Raw genomic sequence first — 26,387 nt, 5'->3', positions numbered from 1 at the left:
TTTTCTGGGATTCTTGTTGTTGAAGGTTGATGGAAATGATATGAAGATGAAAAAGAGGATAAGAAGATGAAGAAAACCTAACGTCTTTGAATTACAACTAACGGAAATGACCAAAATGTGCAACGGAGAGAAGTTAAAGGACCAAAATAAATCGAATTTTAATTAAGGGACCAAAACGATACTACCTAAATACTTAAGGGACAAAAAAATGCAATTTAGCCTTTTTTTTTTTTTTGGTTTTGCTAACCAGTGCCCTAAGGGCAATGGTTAAGGAATCCATTAATATAAATTATGTCTTGAAAATGCAAGCTTTTACTTTTGTTTTAGCAATGATTGCACAACTTTTTATTGCAAATTTACTTATTTTAGTAGTCTAACCAATGCCCCAAGGGCACTCATTAGCATTCTTTTTTTCTTTTTTTTTTTCCCGGTTAACAACCTTACTATTTTAAAAACGAAGAAGGAATTAGCAATTTTTTCCCCAAATTAAAAAATGATAAGATTGTGACCTAATCTCATTTCGCCCTCCCTTCTCAAATGGACAAATTTCCTCATTTCTTCTGTTCACGCTGCCGCCACGCCCTTCACTTCTGATTTTTTTCTTTTCAACGGTAACAGCATACCCTCTTCGCCATCTTTGATTCTCACAACACAAACAGCTTTGCTTGCTTTTTTCTGTACTGCAACTACAGGTAACACTTTTGATTTTTCAGTCCTTCAAATTTCAATGGCGGAAGATATAATAAGCACTTTACCAGACCCGATTCTGTGTCATATTCTTTCTTTTATGCAAACCAAACACGCCGTTGCCACAAGCATTCTTTCCAAGAGATGGAACAACATCTGGCCTTCGGTTCCGGTTCTTGATTTCAGCGACATTACAATAAAATGCCAAAATTCCTATGTTGGTTTTATTAATTTTGTATACTCTGTTTTGCTCTCTCGAGATCCCGCACTTCCAGTTAAGACTTTCCACCTTGATGTTTCATACCCTTATGATCTTGATCTTATTCTCGATCCTCACGGCCCCGTCAACACTTTCACCAAATGGATTAACTTTGTTGTACAACACGGTGTTGAGTATCTTTATCTCTCAGTAGTATCATCGGGGCTCGAATATTCCAAATTGCCCATCAGTGTTCTCAGCTGCAGTACTGTTGTGGTTCTCAAACTTAATCGTTTTATTATTCAAGAGGGTTTTACTCCTGTTTCACTTCCATCTCTTAAAACTCTTCATTTGGAAGATAGTTCTTTCCCTAAACTTCGAGATCTTATGTTGTTGCTAACTGGATGTCCAATTCTTGAGGATTTATTTACATTTAATGTGCTGTTTGATTCCGACGAATCTCTTACATGTGATGAGTGGAAGATCTTTTGCTTAAGTAACTTGACCTATGCTGATATTGATTGCTATCGTTTTCATTTTCCATTGAAAGCCGTTCACAATGTACCTTCTCTGGGTTTGGAAATTGACCAGGTTTGTTTATGATACTCACTGATGTAATGGAAAAGAAAATGTGATAATCTATATTTTCTATTCCTTGACTATTTTTTTCCTGAAAATTTTACTATGATGTGTGACAATTTGTCTTTCTAAATGTTGTAGGGTTATTGTCGTAATGATTCCATTCCTACTTTTTATAACTTGACCCATTTGGAGTTTAGTTGCGCTTCTCTCCATCATAGTTGGAAGTTCTTAATACAAGTTCTCAATCACTGCCCTAAGCTTCAAAAACTTGACCTTGATGAGGTTTGTTAACTATATTTATCTTTTCATTGCACACTTTTAGAACTTGGGTTTGGTCAAATGAGACTTCCCATTTAATAAAGTAATTTTCAGGCAATATCTCATCAAATTTATGACTTTTAACACGCATTTTATGTGCATTATTGACAGATCAGGCCGGATGAAGTTGAGGTATTATGGACTAAAAACAAGGACAAAGATAATTGGGTGGACCCAAAATTTGTTCCGCAATGCCTTTCATCACACCTAAGAACTTGCAATTTTTTGAGTTTCTCAGGCCTACGAGGTCAGATTATGCTAGCAAGGTATATTTTGAAGAATGCAGAAGTTTTACAAACGATGACAATCTGGAACAGTGGACAATCCAAAATAAAAAGACAATTATCCTCAAGTCCAAAGGCCTCTGCATCGTGTAAACTTATAGTTTATCATTTTCCATGTAAGTAGTAGTTACATTATCGTTTATTTCATCTCATTTACTTCTACCATGCACCTGCTAGATTTTGTGGTTTGCGCTAGAACTTTGATGGTCATGAAATTTGTCCTGGTGCACAACTATAGGGAAAAGGGGTCTTTAAATGATCTCGTACTTGCTTACCTAATTTAGTTTACTTGTTTATGACTTCATATCCATGTTGATCCATTTTTATGAGTAGTTGTACACTAATTTCTGATTTAATGCATAACCATAGGGTATGAGGGTGCAATCGTAAATTAGTGAAAATGGACAAAACATAAACAAAGCAGTTGTATTTTCAAAGTCCTTATTTATCAGTATTTTTGACAGAATGTGTTATGACTATCACATTCAAAAGGACTTGGGTCCTAAATCATCTTTTTGAAGACTCTGTTCAAGACATTATGGGAATCTTTGATCCATATAGGTTAAGGGTTTTTGCTATTAGTGTTATGCTCTGATTGTGGTAGTTTACACAGGACAACAATTAATGACTAGTAAAGGCTTTGTGTTGAAGTGCTATGCTGTTATTTGTGTTGGGTTCAGTTTTGGTCTCAATTATTCTTAATTTATCACATTTTCCCCTGATTTCATGCTATATCTTATCAGTGATCGGTGTAGTTTTGGAGAATAGATAATACTTTTTCTCTTATAACAGCGCTTGAACATAAAGGTGGTGTAAGGAGAAAAGTAAGAAACCAGCCTGTTAATATGCAATAACCATGGAAAATACAAACACAGAAACAACTTAAGAGAACACTAAGAAAATCACAAGATTTCTGTGCTCCTAAAATTTTAATGCAGCTGCAATCATTATTATGACATTTCAATGCTCCAAAATTCATACATCACTGTATCACCAAGAACAACCAGAATTTGTTTGCTCCGTGCGTCTTGTGCAGGTGACTCTTAAGATATCATGTGGAAGGGAAACATGTTAGGGACATTAGGTAGTTTGTTTTTTTTTTTTTTTTTTTTTTTTTTTTTTTTTGAAATCCAACGAAGATGCTTGAGCTAATACTACAAAAGTATTTTCTTAGTTTAATTTTCTTTACCTCATGTTTTGTAAACACAAAGATCATACCTTTTTCCTTGAGTTACATGACTCAAATCATTATGGTTCTTGACGTAATAAAGAACGACCATGGAAGAAATTTGTATTAGGTTTTTACCTCACTTTTTTTTTTTTATTGATTTCAGATAACAGAGAAAACTGATGATGACATGATGTGAATTTCAAAGGGAAGGCTGATTTCATCTGGTGTGTTGACTCATAGGAAGGGTTTGTTCAAATGGTGTTTGCTATCAATTTCATGAATATGGAAGGAAACCATTGTTTTTGCAGGGAGAACGATTTTGTACTTATTTTGATGTGTGAAGTGCGAACTTCATATAGATCATGTAACTTCATGTCTTTCGTAATGATCTTGTATGAACAAAAAAAAAAAAAAATCTTGCTTGTTGAAGTCAGTGATGTTGCACTTATTTTGAATTTATTGATATATAAAATTGATATGCTAACATAATTATGCATGTGAATAATTAATTATAGTGTACCTGAAAATCAATGGCTTCACTCAATTCTGGATGAATTGAAAACATGATAAAGCTTGATGATTCTCTCATCTTTAAATATATCTATAGCTATACAATTCAGTTCCTCACAGCATAAATTTAACTAATTTATTTCATAGGGTGACTTTTACAGTTTTCAAAAGCTTTAGCACGTTCTCTGGTGAGTTTATATTAGCTCCATTAGCTTCAATTCAACAAAATGTGAAACAGATCCTTCTTCCTGCACTACAAGAAAGCTTGAGTATTCCGACCAAAAATTTCCGAGGAACAATGGTTTCTCGCTAAAATTAAGGATTTCCGAGGAACTTTTTCCTCGGTATGTCCATGTCAGAATCTCTGCTACCACTTCCTGCAAACTGAGTGCGGCGCGCTTTTCCAAGATAAATACCGAGGAAAATGTTCCTCGGAAAATATGTTGTCATTATTAAATTCGTTTCAAAGCGTGTATGACCTTATAATGTATTAAACAAGGATTTTATATAGCAAAAAATCATTTTGATACATTTGAGAGAACACTACTCTTCTCTGTCTCACTCTTTCTTTCTCTCTCACAAGGCTGGATCTAATATAGCGCTTCTCATCACTTTCTCACAGAACCAAGCTCGGTCACACAACCATTGAAGAACTCAATCAAATATTCAAAGGTATTCTCATCCTTTTTTTTGTATGATTTGGTGATTAGGGTTTATAATCTTTGAAATATTTTTAGTGATTCTTCTCAAATCTTTCAATAGAAGCTAAAAAAAATCAAGCTGAGTTGAAATTCTCCATTTTTGTTTTTGATTTTTGCTGAACCCACAAAACCCTTTTTCCCCAAAATTCCATTTTTCATTTTAGCTTTAAGTTGACAATTTCTGGTGGATTTTTATGATTTTTTATTCAATTGGTTATTCTTTGGGGATTAGAGTTTATAATCATTTGGGCACCCTTTTTGATTTTGTATGTGGTTTATAATCATGACAGTAGTTAACAATACTCTCTGTAATTCGTAGAAACCTAATGTATAGATTTGAGTTGTGACAGAGAAAACCTGCTAACACATTCCATTGAAATTGGATTAACACAATACTACCATGTAAAACGTCTAATTAAGAAGAATGAAAACTCATGAAAAAGTTAACCAGGTCATGTCTATCTCTAGCTCACTATTCTTTCTTTCTATTTTAGATAATGTTAATTTTTAATTTATTAAAGAATTAAATTTGACGTGAAGAAAATATTTTCACATACAATTTGGCGCTTTTTTGAAATTTAAATTTTGAAACACAGGAAAATAATTATAATTTTTATATTTTTTTTAAATATAATACATTCCGAGGACAACGTTCCTCGGAAACGCTAGTCACTTCTATGTCAGCCACAACAGGTGCGGCAGACTGTGTGTTAGCCGTCACATCTTAATTCCGAGGACATGTTTCCTCGGAAACAAAAGTTCCTCGGAAATTTCCTCGGTATTTGGATTGCAACCAACTATTTTTCCAGGACATGAGTTCCTCGGAAAAAGTTGGTATTCCGAGGAGATTTGGACGATTTCCAAGGAATTTTGTGCCTCGGAATTTCAGTGCTTTCTTGTGGTGCTGTCACTTCCAGAAACTTCATTTGCTCTTGCCTCTTCTTGTTCCTTCAACACTTTCTCCATCTTTATATCCATCTTATGATGTGTCACTCTTCACTCCATTACTCTTTTTCCCCACTGTCATTATTAATATGATGTTATGAGTATGCCTAAAGTTCATGCCCAATTTCAATTGATTTACCACTTTTAGATATTTCCAAATTCGTCCCCAAAAAACACTTTTCATCCTCACGAATACTAACAAAGTGTTCCCTTCTAAGGAGCTTTGTCATATGAAACTTCTTAAGGAACTTCCAATAATTTTCATAAGAATGAAAAAATAATCAGCAGTACCATAAGTTAAATTCTCATTTGCAATTATGACATGTTGTTTTGAGCCAAGCATGAAAGTTTGTAAAGTGCTTGATGAAGGAGTGATCTAAGATAAGGTGTCAACTCTTCAAAAAAAGGTTGATCTTGTTAAACATTTGTTGGTTCAAGGGAAGAATTTGAAAAGACCTTTTACACCTTATCTGACCAAGAGTTAGAGGAAGAAATTGAATTAGACTGCTAAAATTAATTCCTATAATACTCGCTCCAAGGTTGAACCCAAGGGATGATTGAACAATATCCTTATCTTTTAGGGTTGTTTTTCTTTTTTACTTGCTTTAGTCATTTTTGGGATTTTTGGTTTGGCCCCCTCGTATACATAATTCCTTCTTCTTTTTTTTTGAAGAAAAATGAAGTTAGAAGAAAAAACGAAAATGAAAAAGGAATTTGAACATAAGAGAAAACAATAAGTATTGTCTTTTTTCCGTGTGAGTATATGAAATAATGAGTTGCTGGTAATTTTATGAGCTTGTTGAACGACTTGGAAATTTTTGGATAATTGTTTTACCAAAAAAATTAGATTCAAATAAGAAAACGTCACATATAATTTTAAATATCTAATAAACATGTATTTTGTCAACTAAACATAACATATATACAATTTTCTATTGTCACTTGCGCCACCAAATAACAAAAGTAAAGAGATTTGAAATAATAGATATTGAACGAAAAAAAAATCGCATGAAAGAGAATGATATCAAAAATCTAAATTTAAAAAAAAAATAAAATAATTGACATCCAAAAACTATAAAAACATTTCATTATAATGTTGTTACTGAAGTAGATAAAATAGTCACAAGGAAGGGGGGTTTGAATTGTGACCCTTTAAAAATTATCCTGTAACTTAAAAAGTGATTCTCAAATGGAAACTTGGAATGATTAAGTTAACAGCAGACTTCAAAACGTTCTGATGTCTGAGTGCAAAAACAGTTTAATAAAGTAAATGTGTTTGTGTGTGTTTGTGTTTGCAGTAATTAAAGAGTATAGGGAAGAGAGAATCAACACACAAAAATTTATAGTGGTTCCCCCAATGTGGGTTAGTCTCCTCACAATCTTGTGAGAGTTTCCACTATGATGCTTGAGATAACCTCTCAAATCCTGCACCTTACAATCTGTGCTCACCTGAACACTTACAACTCTGTATTCTCTAAGCCTCAGCAGGCTTGCACCTTGTTGCTAAGTTAACCACTTAGACTTTTACAATCTTTGCTCAAACTAACACTTTAGTACCCCTAAAGCTAGATGAGACTTTTATTACAATTTGTGAGAAGTTTGAATGTTTGAGAATCAAACAGAGGAGGGGGAGGAAGAAGAAGAAGTTATCTTTAAAAGAGATAACAAAGAGTATTGATTTACACTACAAAGAAGTTAAAAAGAGCCTTCAGTGATGATCAATTTCAATTGCAAGAGCTTCAAACAATTCAAGTTGTTTTTTGTATGCTTTGCAATGGTGCAAGTAATGCTGAGCCTTTGATCTCTATTTATAGAGTTTTTGGGCTCATATAGTCGTTGTAAGGTGACCAATGGTGTTATGCCACGTGTCCTGGGCCCCACAAGCTTTTACTTGAAAATCTGGGTGAACATTCTAACCATCAAAATGTTGTTGTGTTCCCAGGATGAACATCAGAATGTTGCTGTGTTCTTCATCAGAATGTTGATATTCATGATGTTTTTCATCTGGGTTCATCAATGATGAATGTCTGATGAGTTTCTGGGTTTGTTCAATGCGTGACATAAGATTTGTTCAGGTTTTATCCTTAAAAAGTTACTTCTCCATATGCATCAAAAGTTGCTGGATAAAGTAGGATAAAGTTACCAAATCTGTCTTGGTCATTGTGCAGGAGAGAGAGGATAATGGGTCTGCAGCTTCAGGCCCATGCTTCTAGGAGATTTGCTTGAATCTTAGCAGAGGACAAGTTATCTCTGATGCAAGATCTCCTTTTGCCACCTTTTTCATCTTTCCACCAACTACACTGTTCATGGCTGGAAGCATGTGCAGGAGTGAACATTCTGACCTTCAGAATGTTCTATTTGTTCTTACTTTAGGTTGATTTGTAAGACTTACTTTTGATGTAATCAATCCTAATAGTGAAGACACAACTGAAGTGCAGTGAATGCAACATCTAGGATAATATTCTCATTGGTATATTCCTAGTACTTTAATGTTCATAGTCTTAGATGAACATTAAAGATCCTTTAGACATGGTTCCTTGTCCATGCCATTATTGTTGATATATCCATACAGATGTACTTTTCTGGACTTTTTATTCATGTCAAGTGTACTTGCATGTTCTTCACGTTCTTGATGAATCTGGGTTTCCTTATGAACACCCTTATGAACTTCCATCAGAACGTTCTGATCAACTCACTGATCAACAATATGAACTAACTTTCTGAACTTCAGAGTTAGTTCATGAATTCAATGTCCTTTGATTTTTTGTATCTTGGTATGATTTAAACCTTGTTCCTGTCTTAGTAAAACACTCAAGAGCACAAATTAAATACCATTGAATTAATCAAAGTCCATTGAATCCTTAATCATTAAAGTTTATTATCTTTAAAATTAATTAGGGATTTTGCCTCAATAGTTACTACCGGGGATACTAAATTGAGTTTAATAATCAAATCAGACTAAGAGAAATGGCACAAGTGAAATTGATGCGACATCTTCTCCCTAAACCTTAAGACATTAGTTATATGAGTCATATCACTTATATCTTGCTCAACATCCACTCTTTCATCTAATGTGAAACCTTAGCTCGTACTTGACACATTAACATCTTTACCTCAAGTATGAGACTCTCCGCATCCGTGATCTACCATCATGAACCACTCGAGCTTCCCCCACAAAGTGAAACCGGGCTACGCCACCACCGTTAGGCTTTCCGGGGGAGCCAACACCGGTATGTATTGACACGTTGGTTAGAGAACAATCATAAGTGAGAATGATACCACATTTTCACCTAATATTTTAAGGCATTAAGTATATGGTTCCCTCAGATAATTAAATGGTGTGGTATGTTTTGAACGCTTTCAGGTAATTAAATTAAATGATGTTGGATGTATCTCTTTCTATCTAGTACTAGTATGTTTCTCGACCTTCACTATTCTATTCAATGTTGGAGTGTAACTGTCACTTGATACATCACAACATTTTCTCCCTCAAATAAGACTAAATTCTAGCCCGCTCTTAGAACGGGTATCCATGCTAGTACTAAATAGAAAGAGGTATCTAACACCATTTGATTTTTTGAAAGCGTTCAAAACATACAGGTATGAAAGAAAACAAAACATGGTAAAATTGGTCTAATTAAACAATTTAAAACTAAAGAAATCACTTAGTCAATTGTGAATATAACAACAAAAGAAATATAGTCTAAACCTCAATGTCATATCCAATCCTAAAATAACTCAAATAAAAATATCAAAAGTCAGCCAACCACAACAAGATAACATAACGATAATTAAAATTATCTATTCTTAAAAAAAGAAGAAAATTATCTAATATTAAAGCAGCATGTTGACGACTCCTTAACTTCTGCTTGAATTTCATATTCACTTGCCAATTCACCATCAACCTGCATAAATGATGTGAAAACATTTAAATACAATCATCACATTACAACATTTGTCTAATGATACCTATTCTTGTTCTCACTTGCATCTACAATCAGTTCCAAATATTTTAATTAGCTTCTTTGTGAATAGGCTCAATTTCAAGTCATTGTCCTATAGCTATTTCGTTGAGCTGTCATTTCTTTTTCTAATTTTTGCTGAAAGTTACTTACTGTTGAAAATTGAAATTACTATGAATTTGGAACCTGGTTATGTGCCTCTTTGGATCAAAATTTTGTAATTATATTGGTTTAGAAATATTCTTACAAAAAATGCTTGCCAGTACCACATCAGAAGCTAATACTACCCTAACTGATAACATTTCTATTAGACTTATTCAAAACATGGGGGAGGCAACTTATCACGAAACAATCGAACACATACACATAATTGGAAACGAAACCAAGCATTAACTGTTGTAGGCCTTGATTAAATTAGTTAAACAAGTGGGTAAACCATAGAGATTTCCACTGCAGGAAATCCGTCCACAATAAACATGTTCAGTCATCAGTGTACAAGGCACGTGAACACATGTCAATTGCAAACCATAATTTTGTCAAGAGACAAAAAAAGTTACTTTTGTAGCATTATTAGCAGAGTCAAGTTCATGCAGATGCAGATGCACAACCTATGCCTTTGTGTGGGTGAGAGAAAAGACATAATTGACTTAGAGAGCCATTGTACATTTCATTCGTAATAATAGTCTCAATACAGAGTGACAAATAATAAAAAACACGGTCTAGAAAGAGATCGAGATGCCCTCATTAGAGAATGAGAAACTCAATTGTCTTGTCGCCTAATAAAACATATCTGATAAAGTCGGTACTAGCTAACAAAAGCTCCCTACACTTATTAGTTAATGTTTACAGCTTCATCAACATGCCTCATATAAATATTTAGTAAACAACTGCCTGCCAGTAATAAGCATGGATATAATAAAAACAAAATCAATTATCAGCAAGGAAGGAAAATGGATAACAGACCTAATGAAACAAATGCATGTATTTCAAACCATCCATTGATGTTATTGCATATCTAGAATCTAATATAACATTATAAAATAGGAATTAAAGTAGATGTGTCCTAACCTTCTTCAATCAAATGAATGAAAGTTTACACATAGGAGAGCCCCTTGGACACACAGATAAATCCATTAGCATTTGGTACTTTTTAGTTAAATCCTCAGAAGAGGCATTAATTGTCACTGTGCGCAGTAAGTTGGCATTCTTCAAAACATACTCTGCAAACTGAAGCTCACACTTCGTGCCTTTGTAATCTATAAGCGAGCATGTTCTTAGTTGAGAATAAAGACATTTGGGAACTATTTGTGGTTCTTCCCAGTCGTCCTCATCACTACCATGTCCATAAAGCTGTCAAACACCACAGAAAAAAATATAAATTAGATCAAAGTAGAGTTAAAAAAAATAAAAATAAATCATGATTGACATAAGGAAAACCTTGTAAAGGGTAAGATTTTGAAGCTTAGGGCAATTTTGGAGCACTTGTACCAACCAATTCCATTTGGTACGCCAATTTGATTCAAATATAAGCTCCATGTGAGTTAAGTTATGAAAAGTGTGAACTTGTTGCTGTTCATCCTGCGTGAGTTACAAAGACAAACATTAACTATTATAAATCAAGTTCAACTTATTGTAACTTTAGGTAGAGCAGTGATAGACATACCAGTTGTACACGCAGAAACTTTGCATTACAAATCCAAGCAAATGAAATATTCCATTTTATACATTTATAAATGTTAGCTGTAACCAAACTGGGTAGGTATTTAAATTCTCCATTACTGATTTTCAAAGACATGCATACTACAGAAGTTAGATGCAATTCCTCTAGAATGGGACACCCCTCCATAAGCTTATTCAAATCTCTTTTAAAGATAACCTTTTTCAAATGGAGAGCCTTGAGTAGGGGAAAATAGACTTGAGGAAGAACCTCCACAACTATATTCTTCAACTTAAGAACCACGAGGTTTCGAGAAATTGTAGAACTTAATCTAATACTAAATGGTCTATCAGTTCCCAACAAGTCTAAGATGAGATTCTGAATTCCTCTTTGCACAACAGCCCAAATAAATTGATTGATATCATGTAGATTGCATCCCGGGGAAGTACCACATTTGAGGCGGAATGATTGGATGGGCAATGTGGGGTCACGCATGAGCATGACGGAGTATACAAAATGTCGAAAAGAGGAGAAATCAGTAAAGTTTCGGTCGTCAAAATAGAGAGTGAGTAGTGAGAGCCACAATGGGTACCATCTCTTGGAGAGGATGCTTGTGGCTGCAGATTGTTTGGTAGGGAGAAATGAGAGGATGTGGCAGATCACGGAGTCGGGCAATGCGCTGATTCTGTCCCCATTTGGACTTAAACGACGCTTGGAAGACATAACAGATAGTGAGAATCAATGGGATTACAAGTTAAAAAAAACAAAAAAAGAACGAGAGGGTGTTGTGAGGAAACAAGAACTTGGAGAAGGAGGATTCGAACTGAAAAGGAAGGAAAATAAGCGGTGCTTTGATGAAGGGGGAAGGGAATGGAAGATGCGGCGGAATAGGTAGAGGTGGAAAAATACTAGTGAACTGCCCAAACCTGCAAAACCCTAGTTCAATTTTGGTCCATCGGGTAGTTTAAATTGGACGCACAGGTTAAAATGTGGCCTGAATCGGTTTTATTCAGGTTTAAACGGGCGGGTGCGAATCGAAATATTAGGCCCATCGGTGCCAGAACCCACCCGTAAATGAATGCACAATATTGATAGTAGTTAATATGAGAGGAGAATGGATTCTCTCAAGTGGATTATGATTTAATTATAATTATAATTTATTATTGTTAAAATATGAAAATTTCCATTTATTATTTTTCGATTAAATTTATTATTATCATTTCCTTCGAAATCATTTTCCTAAGCAGTTCAAGATATCCGTGAGACTGTGACTCTATTGTTCCTTCTCCATCTATCATCATCTTTCCCCTGTCAAAACTCTGAATTTGATGTTGTATCTTTTTTCAAGTCTTCATTTTTGATGGTTTGATAAGATGGATATCTACAATTGATGCGAATCCTTAATCATACCAATTTTCTTGATACATATCTGAATTTCTTATTATTTCTTTCTAGATTTGCTTTGCTCTTTGATTTTTTTTTTTAATATGAGAAGGTACCCGCTTAAACCGATTCGCAAACCAACAACCCGATTAACTCGTCACCCGCCCAATCCGCATAAGAAAATGGGTAGATTTGGGCCTCAATCCAACAACCGCGATTTGGACCGGATTGGGGTTTTGGGCCCAAACCTACTCAACCTAGCCTGTTATCCATGTTAGTATATATGACGATAAAGGAAGTGCGTTAGAAGGGGGTGAATAGTGTTTTACGATTTTAAAAGATTTTGCGAAAGCGTAAGTTAAAACTGATTCCGACTATTGAATCGTGTTTGATAATGATGATAAAACTAAGGCAATGAAAGGAAATAAAGATTCAAATATGAATTGAGAAGTTCAATATAGAATCTTATAATAAAATTCAACCATCAATACACACATTCAAATTGCAAAGAATGAACTTAATATGAGAAGAAATTGAAAATAAAACGTATACTATTATTTTGCACAGATATTAAAACTGAAAAATATATGCATATTTGAATGGTACCAGGAAGTCATAATAGTCAATCTTAAATATTTATACAAATTGGCTTCTATTGTTGAATCCTCGTAGGACTTAAAACTTGTAAACTGGAGCCAAAAGTTGCTTCCATCTAAGCTTTAGCTTCTTAATAGGCAAATAATTTTACAACTAAGGGAAGCATATACCAAAACGAACATAGTAGTATTTGAACTAAAATCAACAACAAAACAGAATAGAACAAAATACAAGAGCTAATTGATATAGCAGTATTTGACAGACCATATGAGCAGCAAGGTGACTCCAGCATTTTTCCAAGGCGTGAAGGCAGTTTCGCACACAGCAGGCTGCCAATTCAGAACCAACCACATCCACGTAAAAAAAAAATTTCATTTCCATAATTCCAGTCTAGTCTCACTTGGTACAAAGAAAGAACATCATATTAGGCACCACAAGAAAGATTAAATGTAGTTTTCTTATAACTATAGGTACAAATTACAGTATGTTAGAATAATGGTATAAAAAGTACTCCATCCGAAATTAAATATGAGCAAAAAGAATTTTTTTCTTCTTCTTTCAAATGAGACTGAAAGAGAATGTGACAGTTACAGCAAAAACAGGTCACACTACAGACCGTCTGCAAAGCTAAAAATACATTGGCCATCATACATGGCTTGAGATGTCGCAAATATTTTGTACAGCGATAGGAAATACATAAGATCGATTCAGATAGACTTGATTCAGCGATAGGAAACACAGCACAAATTAAGTAAATAATTTTAACCAACATTAAAACATATTGTCACCTTTAAAAAAATAAGCATAGTAGAAAGATTGAGCACTTTATTTTGTTTCATGGTGCTAAGGGTGCATCAAATCCAAGAAATAGCATATAAACTTCAAAAGCATTTCAACTTCCAATAAAATAAAATAGGACAAAGGATAAGATGGATCTACTTGATTGAATTTTACATTTCATCATTTAGGCCTCTCAATTCCCTTTAAATATGTAATATTGTCACTTTTTTTCTTTCTTTCTATCTAATAGTAACAAACTTGTTAACATATTTTTCTGCATAATGATGCAGAATGCCCATATGTACCCAAAATCCTTAGAAAAACCTAATGATCACCTTCATTTGATTCCTTAATCCAATACATAGCATGTGGATGCTTAGGGACCACTTAGCAATTTAACCAAAGTTTTGAATTCTACATCCTATACTATATAGGGCACACACGGTATCATCCATTTGAACCAAGGCAAACAAGGTATCCATCACAAGAATGTAAGATAGCTAGCAATCAACACATGAACGAAACATAATAGGCAACATCCTAACATAAATGTGAACACAATGCCTGTATTTAGCTTTTCTAGATATCATTATATAAAAATGCATGATTAATTCAAACAGAACTGGTTTTCAAAATTTTCCTGCAGAAAAACTAGTGCAATATCTCCAAAAGATCTTATTTCAACATGAGGTATTTGTTTTCTACAGACAAACATGAATATAAATAAGGCCATGTGGTGGGACTTAGTGTTAAAACTTTTGAAATATAGATAAATAAAAAGGTTAAAGGTTTCTTAAAAAGGATTAAGGTTTAAGCAAAAAGGTTTCTCAATAAGCGGAGGGTTTATATAGATAAGTAAAAATCTTTAAGGTTTCTCATAATAAGCAATGTGGGACCTAGTATTAAAACTTTAGAAATACTCTAAAATATCCAACAATATTGAAGTTCTTTGGAGTCCCACATTGTCATTGGATGTATATATGTGGTTGGACACACCCTCCTCTTGTGAGTTGCATTTTGATAGTGAGATATAAGCTCATTTAACATGGTATTTGAACACGATTAAAGATGGAAATGTGGGAATTGGATTGATTAGACGATCCATAACAGTTTGAACATAGTAGGTGCAGTAAATGAAATAAAATGTGTCTACAATCATGAATGTGCAATGAATTGATTAGACTGAACATGGTATATTGAAGATATTCAAATAATAAATAAATCAAAAATTCATTTAACTGCTAAGATGAGGCCAGCACATGGAAACAACATACATACAGACACACACACACACACGTTAACTGTAGCTAGCTACCTTACTTTTTACACAAAAAATGGGACATCCCTATATATATGTGCGGTCTGCTCTACTCAATTTTAGTTTTGACGCTTTTTTTGCAAAAGAGAAAAGGGAAACCCGGTGCACTAGAGCTCCCGCATATGCAGGGTCCGGGAAGGGGTCCCACCATTTGGTTAATTTTTGCTAAAGAGAGTTCAAACAAATTAACCATGTGACCTCTTGGTCCGTTATGCACAATATTAAGGACCACTTTCATGTGACCTATTGAGAGTCAACTTTTTGTAACGTCTAAATTTTGTTTTTATTAATTGTTCAAAAACTAGCGGGTGAGGAACAAGCCTAGCATCTTATGCCTTTCAACCCCTAAATTCCTCACTCAATACTCTATAAATTGAAATTGGCTATACATTTTTCTCATAATCACCGTTGGTCACAACCATTCTTGAAGCTTATTTGTTATCTGCATAAGAACTTGAATTGGCATGGTTTGTATTAAATAGTCATAATCCCACGTTTTAATTAGTTTTAATCTTCACTATCAAGATTCAAGACCCTTTTTTAATACTTTGCTTCCTTTAAAATTCTATAAACTCACCATGTGCCTAAGCTAATAACAAACTTGTTCACACATATTTTTCTGCATAATTATGCAGAAAATCCAGAAATAACCAAAATCCTTGATGCACTAAAGCTCTTGCATACGCAGGGTCCGGGAAGGGGTCCTACCGATTGGTGTATTGTCCGCAGCCTTACCCTACTTTTTACACAAGAGGCTGTTTCCAGGACTTGAACCTATGACCTTTCAATCACATGCCAACAACTTTACCGTTGCGTCAAGGCACCGCCTTTACATCTTATACTAGATATCTAATCCAAAATGAACTTTAGTTGCAATTATCAATTTGAAACAAGGCACACAAGTTATCAATCACAAGAAATGTAATTAGCTAGCAACCATGTTATCTTAAACACCAATCAATCAACACATGAATGAAACTTAAAAGGAAACTGCCAAGCCGCAATTGCCGTAGGACATGGTTAAATTAGTTATGCAAGTGGATGTATTAAGTTAAAATAAAAAATTAACATGTTGCTAAAGATAAAATTCTGGCGTAACTTGATCCATAAAGCCGACCCCACTTAGTGAGATAAGGCTTGGCTGTTGTTGTTGCTGCTAAAGATAAATTCTAAAAGGTAATCATACTATCCGTTTTCCATTGAATGCACACTCACACTCAACTAGTTAATGTAGTTGCAAATTATGATATTCATTACTCCTTTCCATAATTCCGCAATAAGCATGTTCACTATACGAGTTAAATACCCATGCATTAACTGCAAACATTGATTTCGTCAAAAGACAATACTTTTACAGCATTAGCATGGAGCCAATTAGACTAACATGTTTAATCTTTAGCCATGCATGTGAAACACAACATATGCCCTTGAATGGTTGTACATTACATCTATATTTAGTGAACTACCAGACAGTGATAAACATCAATATAACTCAAAACACAAACAATTATCAGTAACAATGAAAATTTCACAAAGGTTGGTGGGAGCTAGGATCAATACATATTTGAAAACATGACATAGAGGACCGAATGAAATAGATTTCATGTATCTCAAATCATTCAATGCTACTAATGCATATCAAGAATCTACAATCTAATATAACAGGAGTAAGTAGAAACTAAAGTAGAGATGCCCTAACCTTTCTCAATCAAAGGAGAGTTTACACATAGCAGATCCCCTTGGACACAGAGATAATTTTGTTAGTATCTGGAGCTTTGTAGTCAAATCCACTGGCGAGACACTAATTTTCATGGTGTGCAGTGCTTTTGCATTCTTCAAAATGTACTCTACAAACTGTAGCTCAGACTTCATGCCTTTAAAAGCTATAAGCGAGCATGTTTTAAGCTGAGATGAAAGACAATCTGGAACGATCGGTGGGTCCATCCAATCGTCATCGTCAATTTCATCCTCATAACTAGAATCCTATCAAACAATAAACAATTTTTTTTGGAAAAATTAATCAAAATGATGGATGTAAAATTAAGTAGATTATCTACATTTAGCATCGACAAATAATACCTCATGAATAGTAAGATTTTGAAGCTTAGGACAGTTTTGGAGCACTTTGGTCAACCACTTCCCAAGCCAATGATTTGTCAATTTAAATACAATCTCCATGTGAGTCAAATTAGGAAAGGTGGGAACTTGGCCATCATAAGGGCGCGTCTGCATGATTTGCAAAAAACAAACATTAGAAATCAGCCAAAATTGTTATAACATAATGTTATTAGGCAGAAGCTATAATACTCATACCTGCTTTGCACGTAGAAACTTTGCATTGCGAACCCAATGAAATGGAATGTTGAGATTTAAGTTGATAATATTTACTCTGACCAATTTGAGTAAGCCGCTAAACTCGCCAGCCTTAACAGTACGCATCACAGAAGCACGCACAAATAAATTTTTTGTTTTCAAATCCTCTAAAATGGGACACCCATTGAAAAGCCTAAGAATAAGAAAGCCATCAGTAACTCCAAGAAAATCGATTGAATCCAAATGAAGAGTTTTGAGCAAGGGAAAATTGACATCGGACAAATGATGTATTGTTAGCGACATCAACTTAAGAACAGTGAGGTTACTGCAACTGAAAACACAGGTAGGTAACTTAAAGAAACCTATGTCAAGGTTGAGATTCTGAATTCCACGTTGCACAGCAGCATCAATAAATCTATTAACATCATGTGGGTTGAAGCCAGAAGATCTGCCACATTTGAGACGGAACGATCGGAGGGGCAGCGAGATGTTTCTGGAGAGCATGACAGAGTAGACAAAATGTCGAAAAGTGTTAAAATCTGCAAAGTTTCTGTCATCGAAATCGAGAGTGAGAACGGAGAGCCACAATGGTTTCCATCGTTTGGAGAGGATGCTTGTTGCGGCAGATTGTTTGGTGGGGAGAAAAGAGAGGATGTGGATGATAACGGAGTCGGGTAGGTTGCTGATTCTGTCTACAGTTGGGATTGAACGTAGCAATGACATTGAAGTTTATGAGAATGAGAATCAAAGCAGAGTGTTTGTGCGTGAGAAAGATGAGAACCAGAGGAGACGTTCAATTCAACAAACAATCGATAGAAAATGTCATAAAACTTGTGTGTATTTGATTTGATTGTAGAGAGTAAGAGAGAGAGGGTTATGTGAGTTAGGTTTTCGGGAGGGACTGCCTGACTGGTGAAGGCGTGAGCGCTTAAAAAAGGAAAAAGATTGGTGAACCACTCTTTTGGTATACCCTTTTGGTACACCCGCTGATGTGGCAGGGGTGGTTTGGTAAATTCACGTGATAAGGGATAGTTTGGTAGTTTCCTTCACATAAGCTCATTCTTCTCCTCTTTCTATCTCTCTAAGCTCATTCTTCCATCTCTCCTTTTCCCTCAACAACTACGACCTCCTCCAACCGCCGCCTCTCTTGTCTGTCATTGTCTCCTCACAACCAGGCTGCATCATAATCTTCGTGTGACCCTGTTCCCTCTATCTGTCATGACCCTATTCTATCATCGTTGGAGATCACATCGTCGGAATCCGGTCGGAAACTGAATCTCTATGTTGAAGGTGAACTTTATCTTAATTTTTTTTATTCCATTTTATGATGTGGCTTTGTATTTAAGGTTTGTGGATTTTGGTGATTGCTCTCAAAAATTGGATAAACACTGATAAGTAATTAATAGTTATGAATTTAGTAAATTTTGATTTTGAATGTTTTATATTGTTAAGACCGATATCGGTAACACTAATAGGAAGATGAGTTTTATATGAATTATGGGGTAAAGCAAAAGAAGATGTGGTCGAAGATGTCTCTAGTCATGAAACACCAACCACAAAGATTTTTCCAAAATTGAAATTTGTTTTGAAATTAGTTGTTAAACCCTATACCCAAACCTGGTAAAGACCGAAATTTGCTTTGAAATAAGTTTACAAATTTTGGAAAGGTGACTCTGAAGCCTATTATATACTCTGAAGCCTATTATGTAAACTTAAGAAGGAAATGAAATTAAGGCAATTTCCAAGAATGAAATTAAGCCTATTATGTGGATTTTGCACACATTTTAACCATGTTCCTGATTCTTGTTTTTTGTTGTATAAATTTTGATATGCAGGTATCCTATTTTTCTTTCTTGGAAATTGCCTTAATTTCATTTCCTTTGGCTATGCTGCTCAGGTATGTTTCCACGATACTTATTGGATATTTTTCCCAACATATGTAATTTTATGATTGTAGTGTGCAGTAGTTTTACATTATTTTGTTTTGTTGAAATATATTTAATGAAACTTTAAAACTTTGTAGCATCGAATCTTCTGATCGAAGGCATGTTTAGTGACACGACACTGACACATGTGATTACATTCAGATTCAGTTATGTCATTTTCTTAAAATACTATGGTGTCGACGTGTCATTGTCGTGTCCGATGTCCGTGTCAGTGCTTCATAGCGTTAAAAAGAAGTTCATTTGATGCATGCAATGTAATGCCTTTCCTTCTGATTACCTATTCTTCTATCTTCTCCGCAGTCGCTTCTTGCAGCTCTGGGATCTGTTCAGTTTGTATCTAACTTCGTATTCGCTTACTTTGTGTTGAACAAAATGGTGACAGTCAAGTATGTCAAATTTGTATTGAGATTACTGTTTCATTTTTCCTTTTCACCAAAATTGTTCTACCAATGTAAGTTCTTGTGGCTTAAATTAATAATTGTCTTTTAAACAGGGTTTTGGTTGCCACAACTTTCATTGTTCTTGGAAATGTTTTTCTAGTTGCGTTTGGAAATCACCAATCACCTGGTATGTAACATATTTCATAGTTCAGTCAAAACATTGATTCTATGTTTCCTTGTGAAATCAATGTTCATATGTTAATTAAGCTGGTAGCCATATTAACCTTCAGAAAAAATGTCAATATTTTTTTTTTTTTTGGTACAATAAAAAAAAAATGTCAATATTATTAAGCGAAAAAATGTTCATTTCAATGGTGCAAACTAATTAATGTGACGGTCTGCTTGTGTTTCAGTATATACTCCAGAGCAGCTGACAGAGAAATATACCAATGTCGCGTTCCTTCTGTAGTCTTGCATCACACCGTTTACAAGTAATGACTAAGATTTAATTATTTGTTATTAGTTCAATTAAACAATTTCTTTCTTTTTGATTAAAATGTGAAATTTTCAGGCGAGGTGAACTTCTGCTTGCTATATCAGGACATGACCTCAAACCCATTTGGGGTATGCTATTGCCATTTTCATATGTTGTGGTTTCAGGGGCTATAGGTTCATGCTCAGTGTTGTTCGCCAAATCGCCGTCTGCTACTCTGAGACGCTGTCATGCTTCATGACCTTTGCAGTACTGACACTTTCGATGGAAAGTGTGTCCGGTGTCCGACACGTTTACACCACACCGACACGCACTACAAGAAAACAGCATTTTAGCCTCGAATTTTTGCGTCGGCCCCCGACACCGACGCTAATAGCGTCTGCTTAGAGTCGGCTAGACTTACGCTACTTCAATTATAATTTTTTCTTTGTTTTTGGTAAAAGATAGAGTCGGCCAAGCCCAGGCTACATGTTAATGGACCCACATATAACTTTTGCGAACAGATTTAGAGTTTGATAGGCCGACTCTACAATTTTTTATGATATAAATTTAATTTCTCAAAAAATTATTATTACCTCTTTTTTACTAAAGTCAACAAAAAATTTACACTAAATATATTCCCATACGTTTTTCCCTTTGTTAATATTCACTAAAAAAAAATCTAAGATTATTTTCTCTTTTTTTTTCACTCATACTTACTCAACAAAAAATTCAATTACTGTCAAAAAAATATCCACTCAACCCCTTTCACTTTCAGTCTCCTCCACACATCCAGAAACGCAAAACCCACACACTTTTCATAACCCAGATTCAATCACTAATTCACCTACCACCCACATAAATCGTAACCCTCCTTGTGAACCACCCTCCTTCGATTCTTGCCACTCTCCTTCATCACTCGTTAACCCCTCAGATCTCCCTCTGTTCATACAGTTGTTCCCACCTCTCTCCCTCTCTCTCATCCAACCGTCGGATCTCCCTCTCTCTATCCCCAAACGACGATTCGTTCTTCTATATTCAACGGTTCAGCTACCATACTCCGGTTTGTTAACCATCTATCCATCTATTTTTAGGGTTGATGTCAAAGGGGATTTTGGATTTTGTATTTTCTTTCTCTGTTTTTTGTTGTGTTTGGGAGTGTCTTCACTATAAATTTTATCCTAGTAATTGTGTTTGTCTTTTCAATGAGAATGAAAGGAATATGAAATTACTGTAATTGTATTAGTAATTTTAGTGTTCAAATCCTTATTGTTACTGTCATTCCAATGAGAATGAAAGAATATGATATTAATTCATTTAGTAATTGTGTTTAGTATGTCATTCTATGGTTTGTTTTTTTCCCTAATCCATCTTCTGTAATTTTTTTTCTTTTTTTTTTCCGTACACCTGCTCATTGGTTAGACATAACCAATTACTAGGATTATGTAAAAATACTTGGCATCTACTTAGCTTAAACATAATAACTTTGTTGCAGAGTTAATGTTATTATATTTTAAACCATGTTTATTGGAAATATATTGTGTGTTTGTTTCACTCCGGTATTGCAATCTTTTCAGATTGACTCAAGGTTTATATGAAAGATAATTGTAGATGTAAGTAGCTAAAACGATATCTGTGCATACACACTTTAGACTTTGTGTATTTTTGTGGTTAGGCCTGACCAAGAAACATTTACAAGTCTGATTGAAGTTCTGAACATGAAGCGGGAGAAGACTCACTACAAGGAAAAAGAGAAATGGCGACACTAGGGTGACGACATTTAGACACAACAGCCACTGCTTCTTTATTTCCACCTAATGGCTGCGGTTGTTACAATTGTAATATTAATTGTTGATTGGTCTTGTGCTCCATACCGCTTGGGTTTTGCATGATTTCACTATGTAAAGACTTACACAATATATCTTTTTTTTATTGTTAGATTACTTTTTTAAAACTAACATGAAACGATTTACTCTTAACTCAATCTTTCTATTCCATGGATTATCTTTATGCCATAACTTTATTTCTTGATATAACTTGTAGTGTTAGTGAGTCTTCTATCCTAACAGTGAGTTTTGACTTTTCATGGTTTGGGCATAATTTACTCAACATGTAGGAATGGAAAGCTAGGCTACTGATGGAACATTCTTCTTCTGTCAAATACCCTTTAGTATCTTATACTTTGGTTGACACCAAGAAGATTCAACAGGAACTTCCAAAGCCCGGGATTCTTGAGAGGTACATTCATCTCTTCCTTTCTTATTTCAGCTATATGTTTTGAAAGCATCTTGAGCAATTCAAAGATACTACTATCAAAGTAAAAGTGTATAAATGAATCACGGTTTAATGGAAATTATCAAAAATATGTTCTCTATTTTATATATGGAGAAACAAACAATTACTAGTATCTTATTCATATGTTTTGTAGTGAGAACTTCATGATTAACTAGAAATGGTTCTAGTTGAACTTCATGTTTCTAGTTGAAGTCTGGCGTGGAACTTCATGATTAAATTTAAAAAAATACTTAGAACCAGATGCTTCTGTCAATAAATGGTTGAGATGGTTGCATGTATAGATTTGTTTTATCAACTATTATATTTCTGTTGTATTTTTTCTTCAATGGAAATGTACATTTTCTGTTATTTCCTTGTAGTTAAATAGTATAGATAACATTTACTTTGACATCTGTGTTTGTAAACGTTAAAAATCATCTCTGTGTTGGAACCCTTCTCTTGCAGGGTAAAGATGGACAAGAAGTTGAGTACATGGTTTGGGAACATTTGTTGTAAGTTGGCAGCTGCAATTTTGGTATGCCTCGATGACATTTGGATAGTGAATATATCATATATCTTGAGATTATTGTGAATCTGATATACATTGAAATTCAATAACATTAAACTTTCATGAAATTCATATGAACCTAATGCTTAGTGACTCGCAGTCAACTTTACTGGTTCAGTAATTCACAATTTTGACCATTAGGATGTCCGAACTGGGTTTCGAGATCAACATGAGATTTGTAGGTCTTCGTCTCAGCTTTCTGACGAATACTCGCATGCTTCATTCCAATTATCGCAGCCCAAGATATGGTCTGAAAAGTAAGCAAGGGTAAATATGCTAATAATTCATAAAATTAATCAAAGATATACATTAGAGCACAAATATGACCCGAAGTTTAGAAACAGGCTAAGACGCTAAAATTAGGAGGAAAGAGCTTTCAAACTGTTAAAGTACAATGGTAGAAAACATGTTAGTGGTTCGGACCAAACTGAACTGGTGTCATGATTTGGTGAACTAGTTTGTTGTTTTTAAAGTGAACCGAACTGAAATTAAAGTAATAAGCTCAAATACTTCAATTTGTTTTTGACAAAAATTATACTAGAGAACTTAACCATTATAAGTTAGCAAGTAACCTTTGATTTTGATGTCTTCAAAACAATTATAAGTTAGTAGCGTTTGATTTCATTGTTCTCAAAAATTTATAATACTAAGCACAAATGTCTGACACATTGTATCATCTTTGGTCCAGGCGTCTAGCACATGATAGTGTAAGACGAGTAGAGTGTGTCTATGTTGATGTTGTAACAGACATGTTATTTAGTTAATAAATTACTTTAGTTATTGGAAAAGAAACGGTCTCGATACAAAGTTCTCATAATATATGATAGTGCATTATTAATTTTAAAAAGTATAATTTTATATAAATTATTTATTTATATTTGATTTGGTAATTGTGTGGAAGTTTATGCCTTTTGTAGTTTTTAAATTGTAATAACTTATTTGAAGTTTTTGATTTAAATTTGTTTTTGTTAGGTTCATGCCCAACAGAGCTGGTGATGGTACGAAGCAGTTAGATAAAGCTGCTAATGATCTAAACTAGCCAAAGAGGTTGTCGAGTGCTTTTTTTTGATTCCATGTAAGTTTTGGTGATAAAACTCTTGCCACATTGTATCTCATTTAAGTAATTTCCAGAGAGAACCAAGTCATTAACATAAACCAAGATAATGGTGATGTTTGATATAAGAAGTGTGCTCTGACTGAGATTGGTGATAACCCAGAAAAAAGAGCACAGGTGAGCTTGTGATGCCATTGGTGGCTAAGCATGCTTGTGGTCATACAATTGAAACAATCATCAAGTATTAACACCTCCTTATATGCTTTTCCGTTGGATCAATTGAGGGATGCCACGACAAAATTCTTTTGACTCATCAATTTCCAAAACTAGTATAAATAGATGCTATAAGACCATACCATTTTCATTCATTCAACTATCAGGAACTCTCCTATCAATCTATATATGGTCTGAACGAATCTCTCTAAGTTTGTGTGAGCATGTTTCGGTTCTGTTATTTTGGTTCAGTCTTGAGCGAATATTAGTGTATCGTTGTAATGCTGATATATTTCGGAGCATTTAAATTTCTTCCAATATACATTGAGGTTCTGTTATTTTTGTATTAACTATCTCATATTTCTCTACACCATATTATCCATTTCCCTGGTTAGTCACATGAACATGTTTAAGTGTATAAAGTTTAAGCGCGCACATAAAGTTAAATTCTACTTATTTGCAGGTTGTGATTGATTATGTATATCATTTGTTTCAATATTAGAACAGATTTTATTTTCTTAATTCATCTTTTAGCTGATCCTAATCTATCAGAACTTAATTGTCTTGTATTTTTGTTTCCAAAAATCTTTCCAAACTTTTCAATATCATTTAATCTTCACAAGTGTTTTGTGAAATACTAATATGATAACAATATTCCTGTGTATTTGCAGGATGCGATTGGAGCAGTTGCTAAGACATCAAAATCGTCTTCATCAGTCGTGGAGATTGAGATAGCACACTATAAAAAACATGGTTATTAGTATCTTACAATACACATATTTCTAATTCTAGTTATGTTCTCTCTTTTTCCACTTTTTGTTGAGGTTATTGGGTTTCATGCTTCTTATCATATTTGCTTTTAATATTTGCTAAAAATTCATTCTAATAACTGCGGTTATTATTTCAGGTTTAGGAAAACAAGTAATAAAAAAAAGCTTTCTACATTGTTTCTGGTGAAAGAAAGTAAAAAATAAAATCTTAATACTTTGCAAATTGGAACCAAAGGTAGGTTCTGTTTGTGAATTAGATTCCTATCTTTTAATCTTTGTTCTTTCTAATGGAACACAAACTAGAGAACTGGGGATACTGCAAATTGAAAACCAACAAATGAAAATGTGGATTCTTACAAGTTACATGTGTGGCTATTTCTAAGATTTCTGTCTTTATGCAATACGATCAATGTCTACCTTTATGCAATACGATATGTATTCACTATGTACATTATTTAATTTTCTTTTAGGTTAATGTAGTTGTTTCAGTTATGATATGTGGCCTGCAATAGGTGGTTTCAATGTGATAATTCAAGCTAGCCTTTCGGCAAAGCAACTTTCTATGGCTGCATGCTACCTTTCAATCGAATTTTGGCCAATGATTCTGCATTCCGAATGTGGGTCTATCTAAATCTTAGTGTTGCTTGAAATTACATCTGCTCAAAGAATCACTTGATATCTTTGATTTAGGATTATGATTGTGTATGCGATAAACATTTGTTCAAACCCCCTAAGTGTAATTGGTGGATAATGTAAACATTTGTGATAAAAAATTCTCTTTCTAAGTGCTCAATTAGACATTTGATTTTATGATACTACAATTGGTAGATAATGGTGTTAGCTATGATGTGTTAACTGGTTTATTAGCACAATAGGGGAATAAAGGGAACGAAATCATATTTTTATTAGTAAATTATATAGCGTTGGCCATTCTGACTCTATATTTAATTTGACTTTTGAGTTTTGACTTTAGCCTCGGTGTGGCCGACTCTATAAAATTTCATTGACTACTGAAATGTGGACATTAGAGTTTGCATGTCCGACTCTAAATGAATCTTTTAGCGTCGGTTTGGCTCACTCTACATGATTTGGTTGACTTTTAAGATGTTGAAATATTAGCCTCGGCTAATTGTAGAGTCGAATTTAAACTCGGCATAACCGACGCTACGGTAGCCTCGGAGTGCAAACAGCAGACGCTACCCAGTAGCTTCGAGTTTTTTAGCCTGCCCTCGACCCCGACGCTAATCCGACGCTATATCAGGATTAGCGTCGGTTTTAGCCCTATTAGAGTGGGTTTCTGGCC

General features: G+C 34.4%; 4 protein-coding genes across 11 annotated transcripts; 2 read left to right on the top strand and 2 right to left on the bottom strand.

Annotated features, from left to right (window-relative positions):
* The first annotated feature begins 482 nt into the window (after nucleotides 1-482).
* LOC146905810 (F-box/FBD/LRR-repeat protein At4g26340-like) lies at nucleotides 483-3,730 on the top strand. 5 transcript variants are annotated; one of them, XR_015018990.1, is made up of 5 exons: nucleotides 483-1,477; nucleotides 1,607-1,750; nucleotides 1,898-2,186; nucleotides 2,863-3,106; nucleotides 3,405-3,730. XR_015018990.1 is itself a non-coding variant. In XM_085726441.1 (5 exons), exons 1-4 carry the CDS (start codon nucleotides 728-730, stop codon nucleotides 3,115-3,117), a joined length of 1,194 nt encoding a protein of 397 aa, XP_085582567.1. In that variant the 5' UTR covers nucleotides 483-727; the 3' UTR covers nucleotides 3,118-3,154; nucleotides 3,405-3,730. The 5 variants fall into 5 exon arrangements, 3 of the variants coding, with proteins under 3 accessions (XP_085582567.1, XP_085582568.1, XP_085582566.1); XR_015018989.1 differs by having other exon boundaries at nucleotides 2,863-3,154; XM_085726441.1 differs by lacking the exon at nucleotides 2,863-3,106 and adding an exon at nucleotides 3,107-3,154.
* A 5,287-nt stretch (nucleotides 3,731-9,017) lies between these two features.
* Nucleotides 9,018-11,995, bottom strand: LOC146905809 (F-box/FBD/LRR-repeat protein At4g26340-like). Its single transcript, XM_085731063.1, has 4 exons — nucleotides 11,023-11,995; nucleotides 10,797-10,937; nucleotides 10,428-10,709; nucleotides 9,018-9,302 (listed from the first exon to the last, which is right to left on the bottom strand). Exons 1-3 carry the CDS (start codon nucleotides 11,737-11,739, stop codon nucleotides 10,437-10,439), a joined length of 1,131 nt encoding a protein of 376 aa, XP_085587189.1. The 5' UTR covers nucleotides 11,740-11,995; the 3' UTR covers nucleotides 9,018-9,302; nucleotides 10,428-10,436.
* LOC146905808 (F-box/FBD/LRR-repeat protein At4g26340-like) lies at nucleotides 10,800-18,310 on the bottom strand. Of its 4 annotated transcripts, XR_015020693.1 has the most exons (5): nucleotides 17,408-18,310; nucleotides 17,174-17,320; nucleotides 16,794-17,077; nucleotides 13,261-13,325; nucleotides 10,877-10,937 (listed from the first exon to the last, which is right to left on the bottom strand). XR_015020693.1 is itself a non-coding variant. In XM_085731062.1 (4 exons), exons 1-3 carry the CDS (start codon nucleotides 18,128-18,130, stop codon nucleotides 16,799-16,801), a joined length of 1,149 nt encoding a protein of 382 aa, XP_085587188.1. In that variant the 5' UTR covers nucleotides 18,131-18,310; the 3' UTR covers nucleotides 10,800-10,937; nucleotides 16,794-16,798. The 4 variants fall into 4 exon arrangements, 3 of the variants coding, with proteins under 3 accessions (XP_085587188.1, XP_085587186.1, XP_085587187.1); XM_085731062.1 differs by lacking the exon at nucleotides 13,261-13,325 and having other exon boundaries at nucleotides 10,800-10,937; XM_085731060.1 differs by lacking the exon at nucleotides 10,877-10,937 and having other exon boundaries at nucleotides 12,970-13,395.
* LOC146905807 (putative magnesium transporter NIPA8) lies at nucleotides 18,145-20,437 on the top strand. The gene is made up of 6 exons (XM_085728644.1): nucleotides 18,145-18,163; nucleotides 19,243-19,304; nucleotides 19,654-19,739; nucleotides 19,847-19,920; nucleotides 20,147-20,224; nucleotides 20,305-20,437. The coding sequence occupies exons 1-5, from the start codon at nucleotides 18,145-18,147 to the stop codon at nucleotides 20,200-20,202; spliced, it is 297 nt and encodes a 98-aa protein (XP_085584770.1). The 3' UTR covers nucleotides 20,203-20,224; nucleotides 20,305-20,437.
* Nucleotides 20,438-26,387: the final 5,950 nt, after the last annotated feature.

Source organism: Medicago sativa, chromosome 7 (assembly GCF_051527215.1).
Source record: "Medicago sativa cultivar Bolivia chromosome 7, Bolivia_mono, whole genome shotgun sequence".
In the NCBI taxonomy this organism is placed as follows: domain Eukaryota; kingdom Viridiplantae; phylum Streptophyta; class Magnoliopsida; order Fabales; family Fabaceae; genus Medicago; species Medicago sativa.
This window is presented reverse-complemented; position numbering and strand designations above follow the sequence as displayed.